The sequence below is a fragment of the Pleurodeles waltl genome, chromosome 1_2 (assembly GCF_031143425.1).
Source record: "Pleurodeles waltl isolate 20211129_DDA chromosome 1_2, aPleWal1.hap1.20221129, whole genome shotgun sequence".
NCBI lineage: Eukaryota > Metazoa > Chordata > Amphibia > Caudata > Salamandridae > Pleurodeles > Pleurodeles waltl.
This window is the reverse complement of record NC_090437.1, coordinates 85,821,576-85,836,793: the sequence shown is the minus strand read 5'-3', so window position 1 is coordinate 85,836,793 and position 15,218 is coordinate 85,821,576. Positions and strand designations below refer to the sequence as shown.

Below are 15,218 nucleotides of genomic sequence, written 5' to 3'. Positions count from 1 at the left end.
CACAGACAGGAGGCATGAAAAAAAGACAGGAGGCAAAGACAAACAGCCAGTAGGCGGGAACACACAGACAGGAGGCAAGAACACACACATGAAGCATGAGGACACAGACAAGATGCAAAAACACTCAGACAGGAGGCATGGGGACACAGGAAGCAAGGGCATACAGACAATAGACAGGAACACACAGACGGTAGGCACGGACACACAGACAGGGGGCAAGAACAACATACAGCTTCACCCCCATTATTTTCAGAGAGAAAAATGGAAGCACTCCTGAGGCCGGACTTACATCACCCACATGCCAAACATAAGTAACATAATGGGGAGCCGCGGTCAATGGCCCATAGGTCAAGGAAGCCGTAGGCCAAAAAAGTTTGGGAACCACTGCCTTAAGGTTAATAAAGAGCGCACAACCAATCTTAAAATGTCCTCTCATTCTCAACTTCCTATCTCTTTCTGCAAATCTCACAAACCTGTTTCTTCTGCTGCCTTAGCCAGATGGGTCCATTGGGTCATGTCTTCTGCAGACATTGATACTTTGGTTTTTGGAGCTCATTCCTCTAGGGGAGCCATGAACTTTAAGGCTTTCTGGGTGGGTTCCAGACTTGAAGACATTCTAAGATCGGCTGATTGGTCCAATGATAATGTTTTAGGATGTTTAATTGTAAACCAGTTCATACAGCAACTTCTTTAGTGATTAACATGCTTTAAAAAGCATAATGGGAGCCTCTGGTCTTGTCATAAAATGTAGATTTCCCTAGTAAACTATGATAGAAAGTCTTAGAGGCAGATTTCTTGCACCCTTAGTGCCTCCCCCTAACGCCACCATGTGTGTGCCATATTTAAATTATGGCGCACCATGGCCGTAGTCAGGGGTACTAGCATCATAATTTTTTATGCTAGTCTGGCGATTTGCAGGATTAGCATAAAAAATGTTGGCACTGTTCCTGCAAACCACCCAGAAGTCCATTAAAAACAATGGGAGCCTCCCTTTAACGCCTGCTCTTAGCAGGAGTTAAAAATGCAGATAAAATGATGCAAATAAATCTCTTAGATTTCTTTGCACCATTTTTTCGCCCCCACTAGCACCGGAATGCTCCCCTTGCATACATTATGCCTGGCACAGACCTAATGTGGTGCAAGAGGTAACAAAGTGGCGCAATGCAAGCAAAAAAATGTACGCTAATGTGGCGTTGGAATGGCGCTAGGCCCTCTTACATCTGAGCCTTAATTTTATTAAAGACACATAGGTGAGTATTATCCCACCGCAACTCTGATGAACTGTTGTTGCTCTTTTCCCTCCCTAACAGCATCCTCAATCCAACCATTGTCTTCTTTCTAGGAGTTAGGCAGTTCTATCGGAGTCTTCTTCTACTTCCATGGATTCCTTTTTGTTCCAGCATGGTTTTCTTTCAGAAATGCACATTTCTTCTTCAAGTTGTTAATGGATGAACTTTTGTCAAGAAATTTTTTCATTGATTCTGGAAGTTGCTACAGTTTTATCTATTTTTCCGATGTTCTCTCATATTTACTAGCTCCTCACACAAGAAAAGTTGGCTGGTCGCAGTCAAGTATTGTGATTATACAATATGCTTGTTTATGATTGTTGTTTATTGCAATATGTTTTTAGTTCCCATTGGCTATTTGTTCCTTAGCCTCATGGGAATTGCAGTTTTCTCGACTGCTGCTATTCAATTAAAGCAAGATTAGAGAAGCATAATACCCGAATACGTGCCTTTAATAAAATTAAGACTTTCTATCATAGTTTACTAGGAAAATCTACTTTTTAGGGCTCTTTCAGGTTTTTATTCTCTGATATAACTTTTAACTGTGGCTGCTTATCAGTGTTGTTTTTGTGTTTTGGTGCACTACAGTCACCTTTTCAGTGCTTACATGGCTTTTGGCCATGTACTGCAGAATCTGTGGATGTCAGTTCACCTAAATGCCAGGGGTAGCGGAAGTGACATTATACTCCCTTTGACCTCCACTTTCACTCACACACACATACTTTACACATACACACACATTAACACTTACACACACTCTCTCACAGAAACACACACTCACCCACAGACATGCACACATCATACATTTAAAAGCATTTATTAGTTACCTCCTGTGCTATGTAAGGGCATATTCCAGCTAATTGTACTCCATTTTTATTACATTAATAGTGAATAATATAGTATTATTCACTAATAGTATGATTAAGAAATTGACAGGAAACAAAGAGGGTGGAACCCAAGCTGAAGGGCGAGCTGCCACTGTGTTCCTGGGACTGAATTTGCCACCTCTGAGGCCAGGGGTCGCAAAGGCAGTGCCAGGGGTAGCAAAAAGGCAAGCCAGGGGTCACAGCTGCGACCCCTGGCGACCCCTAAATGACGTCCATGCGGAGGCCCGGCACCAAAATGGGTGTCCAATCTCTACTGAGCACAGTCTTTGGCCACGTGCTGCAGATGTGCATCTGAGGCTTCGTGCATGGTCTGGCCTATAGCCAAGCCCGGCAGCCAAAGCAGTGTAGTGTGCCTTGTCATTTATAGAATCAAGCTCTTTTGTGGTGGATGGATTGTTTTTATTATATTTTGGGTGGGGGGGGGGGGTTCTTGAGTATTTTGGGATTTTTTGTGGCAAGTCGTCATTTAGAAACTTGTATAATTTTTCTGGTCTGATGGAAAAAAGATCCTCCTCTATTTAATTCATAATACTTGGATTCTTCCCCCCATACCAGATGTTAGTATCATACCCCCTTCAATAGAGTGTGAAGGTGCTCAGTTGGGAATTGATTTCATTTAAAAAACAGTTATTGCTACAGTACATATCATACAAGCATTTCCATTGATTTCTTCCACTCCTTTAAGCTCCCGTGGCGAAACAGTCTGGTGTCTCTCCTACTCTGGTATTCCTTGTGTATCTTTCATCTGTAGAAACCACCTGTTCTCCTTGACAAGCTTGCACTTGAGATGTTGATTCATTGTGAATGTTCCAGAGAAGCAGTCCTCTCTGTCTCCTGCTACGATTTTGGCGATAAAGAGTGCATGTAACCTTCCTCCTTTCAAATTCTTCTCACCCAGCAGTGAAGTGAAAAACTCCCTCACCCCAGTTTTTTAATGCTTTTTGTCCACCTCTTCAGTCTCTCCAAAGCACAGACGTTCTTCTTTCTCCTGTGGAGCAGCAGAGGATGATCCTGGAATACTTCTACACCTCTTTCAGCCATGGTTGTTTGAAATGGACCTGTCAGTAACAGTATTGCTTCGTTAGGACTCCTACACTTCACAAAATGATGGTCGTATCTTCCAAATATCAAAGTAACCACATGTATTTCATGGGGTGGAAGGTTTCCTGAACTCTTATTCAAACAACAGCTCGGAATGCAATTTATGATGTAAAAAAAAATCTCTTGTATTAAGTTAGGTGGTATCCTAACTGTATCCCTTCTTCTCATGCACCTTCTACATTTGCTAGTCATGACTTCTTCTGAATTGCTGACTTGTTGGGCCTTGGTTGTGAATCATCTTGTTGACCCTTGGAGAAAATGGCATTTAAGGACATGTTTTAAAGCATGTAATTTGTGTTCTGGGCAGTGGATGTGTGTCCTTTGTTCATCAGATCCAGCCAGAAGCCGATAGAGCTAAATGCTGTGGATGAGCACTGAGTACCTTGTAAAACGTGTTGAAAGCCACGGTGCAGGGTAGTTTCTGATGTCAGTTACCTAGGCACTGTCTGCCTTGTGATGTGTCAGACCGAGTTATGTTGGCAGGTTCTGTGTGTCTCACGCTGTTTTATTCACTGATCTTTGCCTTGTCTTTCAGATTGAGAAGCTTAGGGATTACAAACGAAAAAAAGAAGAAGAGAAGAAGAAGCGCGCTGCCCAAGAGCGCAAACTTTTTGAAGAAAAGGATGAGAAGGAGATGATTGTTCCCACTCATGCAGTTGATTTGAATCAGGAACAGCATGTGGAGGTTCGAAAGGTGAGTGAAGCAGCTTCTCATGTAAATAGATACTTACTTTACAATGTAGTGGTGTGTTCATATAGTGGGTTCAATATTTCTATCTTCTGATATATCACATCTATGACCCTACCACCTCCCGTCATCAGTGTAGACTTAGTGATGAGCGAGATATCCTGATTTAACATAACAATGTGGATCGCTCACATACTCCCCCGCACATGACTTAAAAAGCATAGATTGATCATTTGATGACTTACGCCTCGGCTGGTGTGTTTTTTCATACTAACATATATTTGTTGTTGAGTACAGCGTGTTAAATTTACGAATGGCAAACACAGTTTATCAGAATCCAATTTGTGGTTACTAGATTATACATGCAGCTGATGTGCTGAAAACGGAGAATTTTTTTTTATCAGAAAAGACATATGGGGGTAACATTTGTACTTAAATATGGTAAAGAGTTTTCTCATGGAGCTGACATTGGATTCTGATCCCTTACAGTCTGATCACATCAAAGCATTTGAGATGATTAAGTTGAAAAGCATGATGGGCTTACAAAAGTTAGAGAACATACGTACACTTAAGGTAAACCTATTTTGGGTGTAATTATACAAGTACAATGGGGCTAGCTTCCTTCCAAGGGGCTTGTCTGACACTTTGTCATGTAATTAAAGAAGAGAGTTTGTCTTTCTGCGTTTTGCAGATTCCTGCTTAAACTTTGGAGCGAGCTTGATTAAAGCTACCATGAAAGCAATTGATTCGTATGATCTTCATTTCTGCTTGGAAACAGTGCAACATTTTATTTTAATTTCTCACTGTTTTGCTCTTGTGCTAAGATTATAATTTAAGGGTGTGTTTCGCAGCATCCCTGTGATAAGAGAATGATTTTACAGCGCCATGAATTGAATATTTCCAAATGCCACTTCACACAATATCGGTCGTTATTACATTACAACATATGGTATTTCTGATGGAAACCTCCGGCAAAGTCAGACCTAACAGTGGCAACTAATGCTTGCTGCTCAAGAGGAATGGTTGCAAAATGGTAGTGTTGGGGTGGACAGTGTATATTAACTATAGTACAAAACAGAAAACTGTATGGGAGATAGTAGAAACCCTGCAGGTGCCAATATGTTGTGGATATGAATCACTATCAGGGCTACCATTTTGGGGGGTGTCACTTCGGAAGAAGCCAGCACCCAAATTCCAGTCCCAAGAGGCTTGTCCCCTGAAGGCCAGCCTGCAACCCAGGGCTTATTGCCAAATGCCACACCACAAAGTCTGTCCTGTACAGGTCTGATGTAGCCAAGACCTTTCTCCACAGGATGTGGTGTAACGACCAGAGATGCTGACCTTGGACCCAGGGATCCAGGTTCAAGTCTTGGAGTCGGTTCAACATCTTGTGATTCTGGGCAAATTGCTTAATCTCCCTCTGCCTACCACAAATGAATGTGTCCTTATGTAATGTAACTGGTGCTCATACAAAGCACTCCAATACCTCAGGGTCGAGTTTGCGCTATATAAAACCGCAAACAAAAAAATCTGTGTCTTAACTGAAGGTCTTTATGGTTTGGTATCTCTGTAGTAATGCAGGTTAATGATTTGCTGCGCACATCTCTGTGTATTCTGCAGAAGATAAATGTTTAGAGGCTTAATCCTAGTATGCTATTTTAGTTTCTTAATTTTCCTGTTTTGATGAATTCACTTATCTTTGAAGCCTCCAGATACAAGCCTCCCTTTGTTTCCAATCCTGCATGTTTTCTACTCCATCAAGTTTGCAGAGTTGACTGTTGTGTTGTGCCCAGTGGGTAGTTGCTCCCTTACCTCTGTCAACAGCAAAGTGTACATATTGTGTTCCATACTCTGCAGTACTAACTTCTCAGTTTGCTGGCACAACATTTTTGGGAGCTTTGTTTATGAGTATCGTCAAAGACAAATAGTTAAATTAAATAGAAAGATACTTTAATTTTACTGTGATTGCACAAACATTATCTGCCTTCCCTTAAGTAGTTTTACAATCCCTTCCACCAACCCACTCTTCAGAGATCTGTAACACACACTGACATAGGGCCCAGATGATTTTTCTATTTTAATTCAGTTGCAAACGGTGCAGAAAAAGTCACCCATTGCACTCTTCAGTCAGAGTTCCACATTCTACCACAGCTCATTATAAAAAGTAACTGATGACAAAGAATCTTCAGTGCCTTTACCACGCAGGTTCTACCAAAGCTCACCTATAAGATGTGACTGATGCTAAAAATTTGACTCAGGTGTTTATGAGCCCATGAGCTGTACAAATGTAAGTAAAGGATCTGAAGTGGGCGAGGAGGGGGCACAGAGGTCAACACAGGACAGAGAAGTGAAATCACACAGATTTTGTAAGCATGGCTGCTGAGATGGACAGAGACCTCAAGGGGGTTTACCCTTTAGGTTGGTCCCTCAGGTTGGTCAAATATGCTTACCAATCGTCCTCAGCTTTCCAGTCAGCATTGCTTTGACCTGTTTGACCTGTCTTCACAAAATTGAGGTGGCAGGTGTCGTCCTTCTACTAAGATGTTTTTACTGGAGTGAACTCCAGTTCGTTTTTTGACTCATTCGCTTTCCCTGTTTTCCCCCAAATTTCTTTCATCTGCAGCAAGTCTACCTTTGCTTGCTGGTGTGGGAGTTCAGGTTTGGCAGGGGCTATCAGAAGGTCCCACCTTCAGAACCTGACAGTGGTGAGTGAAGGAGGCAGTACACAAATAGGAAAAACAGTGACTTACACAATCAGGAGCACTACATGTATCAGGAACAATAGACTCTGAAAGCAAAGAGACCGACTTAGATCAAGAACATGGTGTTTTCAATATGCTTCATCTAATCAACATATAGTAGAAGAATGGACAGGCCTGGTTGAGATCTTTCATGTGGGAAGCGAAGAGACTGTAGATCCTTCTGTGCTTCTTCAACCTGGTGGCATGTATTGATCATTCCCATAAGAAACATGCAGAGAACTATAGCAAAAAATAAAAGACAGCGCAATTTAGTATTTTTGACTGATAGATGCATCAAGTGTAGAGAAGTGGACCAATTCAGCTGCATTAGAACAATTACCTTTATTATTCATAATGCTTTGTTGTGACTAAATGTTGAGTCTCTAGGAGCTAGTTGGGATTTAGAGTGGATTGTTCAGTGCAGATCTCAGCTCAGTGCCCAAAGCTTTTATCTGTTGCCTGTGCCCACTGCTTTGGAGTTCGAAGCTACTTTTAAGGACTGTGACATTGGGTCAGCAGTGCAGCAGCAAAACAGGTAGATGCAAGTCTGAGTTGTCTGCTCACCTCCCCATTACCCCCTGCTGAAAGTACATCAACACTCACTATCCGATGAGTTGCTAAATTCATGGGTGTTAGAAATAGGGTCTCCAGTTGGCAGTCGGTTTACACCTTGTCCAAGTAGAGACCCTCACTCTAGTCAGGGTAAGGGAGATACCCAGCTCTGATAACCCCTGTTCACCCCCTTGGTAGCTTGGCACGAGCAGTCAGACTTATCTCAGAAGCAATGTGTAAAGCAGTTGCACATAACACACAGTAGTACAGTAAAAACACTACAAAAGGACACCACACCAGTTTTAAACAATAGCCAATATTTATCTGTAAAAAACAAGACCAAAATGAGAAAAAATCCAACATACAGTAATAAAGATATCAATTTTGGTAGAATGACTTAAAAATACAGTTCCTTGAAGTCGAGAGCTCCATCTGGGGCTATCACGGTGTCGTGGACAAGAAATCCAACAGTTCAGGCCAACTGCGGGGTTGCAGGCCAGCCATGGAATTGGGAAGACCCGCGAACAGTACCTTCAAAATGTTGGGCGTTGTGATCCTCCAATGAGATCCTGAGTGCGCGTCGTTGGCGTCTGTTCTGTAGGTCGTCGCGGGGGGGTCGGCAGGCCCTTGATGTCACACTCATTGCAGATCGAACTCCAGGTTGATGACGAAGTCAGGAGTGCTGGTGTTGATGCCCATAGGTCACGGTGCAGGCAGCGGCTCAGTGATGATGCTGAAGCGCTGTTGTTGGTAGGCCCAAGGTGGCGGCACGAACGGGGTGGGTTCTGTGCAGCGCCAATGGTACGCGGGGTAGACAGGGGCGTCTGTAGATGATGCTGGAGTCAATGGTGCTGGCATCGGTGGACCGGGGCTGCGGTGCGGAATGGGACAGTGCTCTGTGTACCTCACGAGCGATGTCCTCAGGTCGCGGTGCAGGCAGCAGTGTCGGTGTCAGCGTAGAGTGGTGGCGTCTGGATACCAAGTCTGCAGTGTGAGCAAAGTGATGCGGAGTGTGGGCCCATAGATCATGGTGCAAGCAGCAGCTCACTGACAGTGTCAGGTAGAGGCTTTGGTTAGACTAGGGTTGCGATGTGAAGCGGGGCACCGCTCCGTACGGCATTGTCAGGTCACAGTGCAGGCAGCGGCGTCATTGACGGTGTCATGGTGGTTTTTCTTATGTTGCAGCACAAAACACACAGTTTCCAGTGCTGTAGGTAGAGGAATGTAAAGTTTTTGATATCCCTGAGACTCCCAACAGGAGTCAATCTCTACTTCAAGCCCTTGGATAAACTTCATAAGCAGGATACACAGCAAAGTCCTGTCTTTCTCTTCTTTAAGGCAGAAGCAGCAACTGCAGGCCAACCGCAAAGCACACACAACAAAGGGGCAGTACTCCTCCTCAGCTCTTCCCCTTGACAGAGGTTCCTCTTGATCCAGAAGTGTTCTACCAGTCTTTGGGTTTTGGGTCCACAACTTATATTTATTTATGTCTTTCCAGTAGGCAAACTTCAAAGGAAAGTCTCTGTTTTTCACAAGACCCTCCCTTGCTTAGGCCTGGTTCCAGACACACTCCAGGGGGTTGGAGACTGTAATGTGTGAGGACAGGAACACCCCTTTCGGGGGCAGGTGTCAGCTCCTCCCTCCCCACTCTGGCCCAGGAAGACTCATCAGGATATGCACGACACACCTCAGCTCGCTTTGTGTCACTGACTAGAGGGAATTCACAAACAGCCCAACTGTCAGTTTGACCCAGACGTGGATTCCAAAGCACAGAATGGTTAAGCAAGAAAATGTCCACTTTCTAAAAGTGGCATTTTTAAACAGACAGTCTAAAAAACCAACTCTTCCAAAAGATTTCTTTTTAAATTGTGAGTTCAGAGACCCCATACACTGCACCCTGCCCATGGGACTACCTAGGGCGTACCTTAGGGGCGGCTTACATGTAGTAAAAGGGAAGGTTTGGGCCTGGCAAGTGAGTACACTTGCAGGTCGAATTGGCAGTGCACAACTGCACACACAGGCACTGCAGTGGCTGGTCTGGGACATGTTTACAGTAGTACTCATGTGGGTGGCACAATCAGTGCTGCAGGCCCACTGGTAGCATTTGATTTACAGGCTCTGGGCACCTCTTGTGCACTTTACTAAGGACTTACTAGTAAATCAAGTATGCCAATTATTGCTAACCCAATTACCAATACAACAGGGAGCACTTGCACTTTGGCACTGATCTGCAGTGGTCAAGTGAACAGAGATAATAAACCAGCCAAAACAAAGTCTAGCATACTATAAAAACAGGAGGTCATGTGTCAAAAAGACAGGGGGGAACATGCCAAAAGATGCCAGGTCTAACAATGGGAAATTCATGGAAATTCTCTATAGCACTGTTAGAGTCAGGTGAGTGGGAATATCCACCTACATTAGCATAGGTCCCTAGTCATTCAGAATATGTTAACTTGCAGGCAAGGCAACCCCAATGCACATCTCATGTTCCTACTAAACATTATGCCAAACAATAATTATACCTTTTGTAAGCTTTCCACAGCACTTAAGTACCTATGTGATTGATCTTTCAAGCAACACTGTTTATCTTTCCTTCTGCGACTTCTACCCTTTGTGATGATGTCACTTTAAGGAGCATTCCTTCTGTCTAGGCCAATTTTCTTCTACTGCCCAAAGTTTGTAGGAGTTCTGTTGCTAAAAAATCCATCTGCCAAGTGTGTTTCTCTATGCATCTTGATTTGTGACTACTGTGGACTAATGCCTGCTAAAGATGCCTATCAACATGTCCTTTACTAAATGGATATGCCTTTACTGTCTCAGTGTAGCACCTGGTAAGTTAGGGCTGTCCTGGCCTGCCTGTCTGCATAAATGTAACACTGAGGTAGAATGCATTTTGAAAACCAGTTCAGTGTAGAGCAACAACTAAGTACTGGACATTCAGCCTGTTTCATCTCAGTTTTTAAATAGCGTTATTGAACAGGCCTCAAAAAATCATTAAAATGTTACTAGACGTGTAGTTCTAGTAACCAGATAATCTGCTCCACCTAACTGTATTATGTGCTTGACCCATAAACTGGTCTCAAACTGTGTGACCCCAGGCAAATATTTTGTTTCATGGAGCTGCCATTTTCTTCATTATCACATGCAAAAACACCTTCAAATATGCAAGTTCACCATTTCTGCTGTACAAAAAACGATTGTATTTACTAGACTAAAACCTTGCCCATGTCTAATAAGATTTAGCCCACATATAAGGTACACATGACCCCTGGGTTGCCTCTTAGTTCACTAATAGCATGGGCAGGGGCTTGAATATTTCTCAGTTCATGTTTAAAAACTCACTTTTAATAAATATAAGCATGATGGGCTAGTGAACTGTCAAACTTTCCCACTAACGTGCAGTTTTATTGCTCATAAACAATGTTTGGAATTGATTTTCAGGAAAAATATTTAACATTTGCACATTACCAAGTAAAGAGTTGTGATTTGTTTTCACCCTATAAAAAATCTTTTTTTTTACCACACAGAATTACAAAAATGTATCATCATAACTACAGAAATATATTTTGAAATGTTACTACAGTTCACCTATTATCTATTTCAATGTTGCATTAGGAAACAAAAACCTGAAATCTTACAGCCTTACATTTTACATGCTTTGCACAACACGATTGTCAAACAGTTCACTTTACAAAATCCTCTAACTTTACAGTCAGAGAAGGAACAGTAAAGTTGGGAGACAAAGTGACTTTTGACCTCTGTCTGAATGCCAAGCAAATGTGACAAGATAAAAACAAGATTTGAAGACATCTTTATTGCTCATTCATGTTTTGAGTGAACAGAACACCTAGTATTTGTCAACTTGCAGGAAAGGGTGAGTAGGCCATAAAAACATCTCATCCTTATTAAATCTGACTCACCATAGCTAGTGGGCGAGTGTATTTTTCAATGCCTGCTGAACTTTGAGTAAAGAAAATAACAGTGATACACATTATGTGCGCTGTGGAAATGTGGTATAATTCCCATTTCTACTGATTTCTTGTTTTTTTCTCTCAATAGCATTAGGCAATTCAAAAGTAATGAGTAATTAAAACAGTTGTTTAAAATGATAGGCATGTCGGCCATTACTTCACCCCAACTCACCTAACAGTGTCATAATATTTACACAAGAAAGACAGGCATGAGTTACACCATTTTTGGGGACGCTATAGGGTTTAGATTATGGACTCACCATTATCCCAAGTGACCGGATATTTTGAATCCATGTGTCACTACTGACTTCAGCATTTTAGGGAGGTTTGGTTTTATAATGTTTATTAAGTATTTATACGTATCACTGTGACATAACTGCTGAGACAGGTAGGTTTGCAGACTTCAGTCCAGTCCTCTTTGGATGATTCCCCATGCCAATAAGTATTGGGGGTCTTTACTGGTGCTATGCAGTGGTTCCACCCTTTCAATTTCTGCTGTTGTCGACCTTGATAAGTCAGATTTCCAAATAGACCTCACTGAGTAACAATACATCACAGTTAGTCTTTTGGCTTGCAGCAGGGACATGTCTGTAAACCTACACATTGACCTATCAGACTTGGGTCACTTCATTATGCTCTGCAAACACATTTCCAAAGAGTTCCAGCCACACAGGCCATTCTGGGAGGTGTGTCTACCAAATATGTCTTTTCGTAATGAGTCAAGGGTGTGACATTCCCACCCCTTATGAAAGAAGTCTGTTCCCTCGCTTCTACGTGCAGAACAAGTATTGGAAATACCCAGGTACATCTTGAGAAGACGTTGCAATATGTCAAACACACATAGTTAAAAGTGTGATATGTTCAACCTTGTATTACTAGAGCTTTTGGGCATGTGTTGCAAAACTGCCTCCCATTCTCAATCTGATAGTTCCTTACGTATGCCCGCCTTTCATTTAGGTTTTAGTTCCCACAAATTAGCTAGGATCTTTGCCCTGGCCATTATGTACAGTTGAGCTGCTAAGTTCTTAGAATCTCCCAAAACCAATAACACTTGCAGAACCCCATGGATGGGTGGTTTGTCTGTTTCACAGCCCCAAACCTATTGTACTGCTTTTGATAATGAAGCAGGAGTTGAGGTTTGCCTATTGATACAGCGCGTTATTGCCTAAGTTCCTTAAAGTGAAGTAAGCAATTACTTGCATACTGATCACCCACTCTAGACACGCCAATCACCATCCATATTTTTAAATTAACTCCTCTGTTTCCTACCTCAGCAAAAAGGGGGAGAGGCCACAATGGTAATTGTTAGACTTTTCATCCTTGGCGTGGTCTCCCTTAACTTTTTGCCTCTGTTCCCCAGGTTGTTGATGTGTGCTGGACTCTGATGTTACTGTTTTTGTTACTCTGGGCACTTTACCACTGCTAACCAGTGCTAAAGTGCAAGTGCTCCTGTTTAAAATGTGTACGTAATTGGTTCTCCATGATTTGCATATTTGTTTTACTGTTAAGTCCCTAGTAAAGTGCACTAGAGGTGCCCAGGGCCTGTAAATCAAATCTTACTAGTGGGCCTGCAGCACTGGTTGTGCCACCCACCCAAGTGACCCTGTAATCATGTCTCAGACCTGCCACTACAGTGTCTCTGTGTGTATTTTGACACTGTAAATTCGACTTGGCAAGTGTACCCACGTGCCACGCCTAAACCTTCCCTTTTCTTACATGTAAGGCACCCCTAAGGTAGGTCCTAGGTAGCCCCAAGGGCAGGGTGCAGTGTATGGATAAGGTAGGACATATAGTAATGTGGTTTATATGCCCTGACAGTGAAATACTGCCAACTTCGTTTTTTCACTGTTGCAAGGCCTGTCTCTCTCATAGGATAATATGGGGGCTACCTTTAAATATGATTAAAGTGTAGATTCCCCTAGAGAGTAGATGGACATGTGGAGTTTGGGGTCCCTGAACTCACACTTTAAAAATACATCTTTTAGTAAAGTTGATTTTAAGATTGTGCGTTTGAAAATGCCACTTTTAGAAAGTGAGCATTTTCTTGCTTAAACCATTCTGTGACTCTGCCGTGTTTGTGGATTCCCTGTCTGGGTCAGTTTGACAGTTGGGTTGTTTTTCACCTCACACCAGACAGTGACACAAAGGGGGCTGGGGTGTAACCTGCATTTCCTGATTAGCCATCTCTGCTAGGAGGGAGGGGTGGAGTGGTCACTCTCATCTGAAAGGACTGTGCCTGCCTCTGACAATGACGGCTCCAACCCCCTGCTGTGTGTCTGATGCCTTGCCTGGGCAAGGCAGGATTTCACCAGTAGGTGTGAGTCCCCTTTGAAGAAAGGTGACTTCAAAGACTAAAATGGGTATAAGAAGGGCACCCAAATCTACAGACTTTAGAAACATTTCTGGAACCAAGAGGAACCTCTGCCTGGAGAAGAGCTGATAGCTGAGGAAGAAGTGCTGCCCTGCCCGTGACTGTGCTTTGTGGAGCTTTCCTGCAGTGCTGCTTCTGCCAGAGTAAGAGGGCAAAGACTGGACTTTGTGTGCCTTCCATCTTGTGAAGAAATCTCCAAGGGCTTGATTTAGAGCTTGCCTCCTGTTGTTTGAAGTCTCAGGGACAGCAAAGACTTCTCTCTGCCAGCACCTGGAGTCTCTGGAGAGACTCCTGCTCTGACAAGTGGTGCCCTATCCAGTCCCTGGGCCCTTGAAAGGAAAGCTGGTGGAATCCAAGGAAATCGACTTCGGACCGACGCCGCTGCTGAATCCGGTAACGCCGCTTGCACCTGACGCCGTGACCTTCGCTGGAACGCGACGCTCTTCGCAGGCCTGACGCCGCAGCAGCCCCGCTGAAGTCTGCGACTCCATGGAAGTTGCCGCACCACGTCGTGACCGACGCCGCTCGAAGTGCGCGGATTCAACATTTCGTACAGACGCCGCGATCCCCGACTTCGCGCATCGGCTTGTTTTCACTCTTCACCACAGGTACTGTACTTGGGGGTCTACACGACTCTGTGTCCGGCGCCGCTGGTGTCGGCTTGTTGGGAACGACTCCGTCACGACGCCGTGTTAACATCTCATCGAAGCATTTTTGTTTCTAAGCGCTATTTTTGAGTTTAATCTTTAAAAATTCATAACTTGACTTGTGTATGTCGGATTTTTGTCGTTTTGGTCTTGTTTTGTTTAGATAAATATTTCCTATTTTTCTAAACCGGTGTTGCGTCATTTTGTAGTGTTTTCATGAAGTTACTGTGTGTGTTGGTACAAATACTTTACACCTAGCGCTCTGAGGTTAAGCCTACTGCTCTGCCAAGTTACCAAGGGGGTAAGCAGGGGTTAGCTGAGGGTGATTCTCTTTTACCCTGACTAGAGTGAGGGTCCTTGCTTGAACAGGGGGTAACCTGACTGTCAACCAAAGACCCCATTTCTAACAGTAATTCACGTGCATATGGTTCCTTTGTACTTGTTCTACTGAGACGTCCATTCCAGCAGTATTTAGCCAATCACTGCCTCACATTAAAGCCTTGTGAGTAGATACCAAGCCCTGTGATCCATACATATGTGCCTAGCCTCCACTGACTTAAGCCTTCCGTATATAGCCTGTAGTTGCAACCTGCCGGTGGAGACTCAGCATCGCACGTTAATTCATATCAAATCAACTAGCATTGAATTTAGATCCTGAAAGAGAGATGAGAAAGAGACAATGTTATATTGACAATAAAGTACAGAACACTAGGAAGTATTATCATTATGGTCAGGGCTAGCTTGACCATCAATGACAATGGGAGTCACTTTCAAAATGAAATGGAGTCATTTATCTCATTGAGAGCTCTGTAGACATTGCCCTAAGTGTCTGTCTCAGGGTGATACATCAAAAAACGTAGGTATCTGAAAGCATTTGCCTCTCATTACATAATGGCAGCAGATGAAATGATGGACACCCTAAACAATGTAAACATCTATATCGGAATACCACGCTCTCTCCTTTTGTGTTGAAA

At 43.3% G+C, this 15,218-nt stretch overlaps 1 protein-coding gene across 1 annotated transcript in view; it reads left to right on the top strand.

Moving 5' to 3' along the window:
* Window positions 1–15,218, top strand: part of LOC138297076 (coiled-coil domain-containing protein 17-like) — a 327,301-nt gene that overhangs the window by 60,726 nt on the left and 251,357 nt on the right. The window contains exon 2 of the mRNA XM_069236583.1: window positions 3,810–3,968. Coding sequence (XP_069092684.1) covers window positions 3,810–3,968 — 159 coding nt within the window. The remainder of the gene's footprint in view (window positions 1–3,809; window positions 3,969–15,218) is intronic.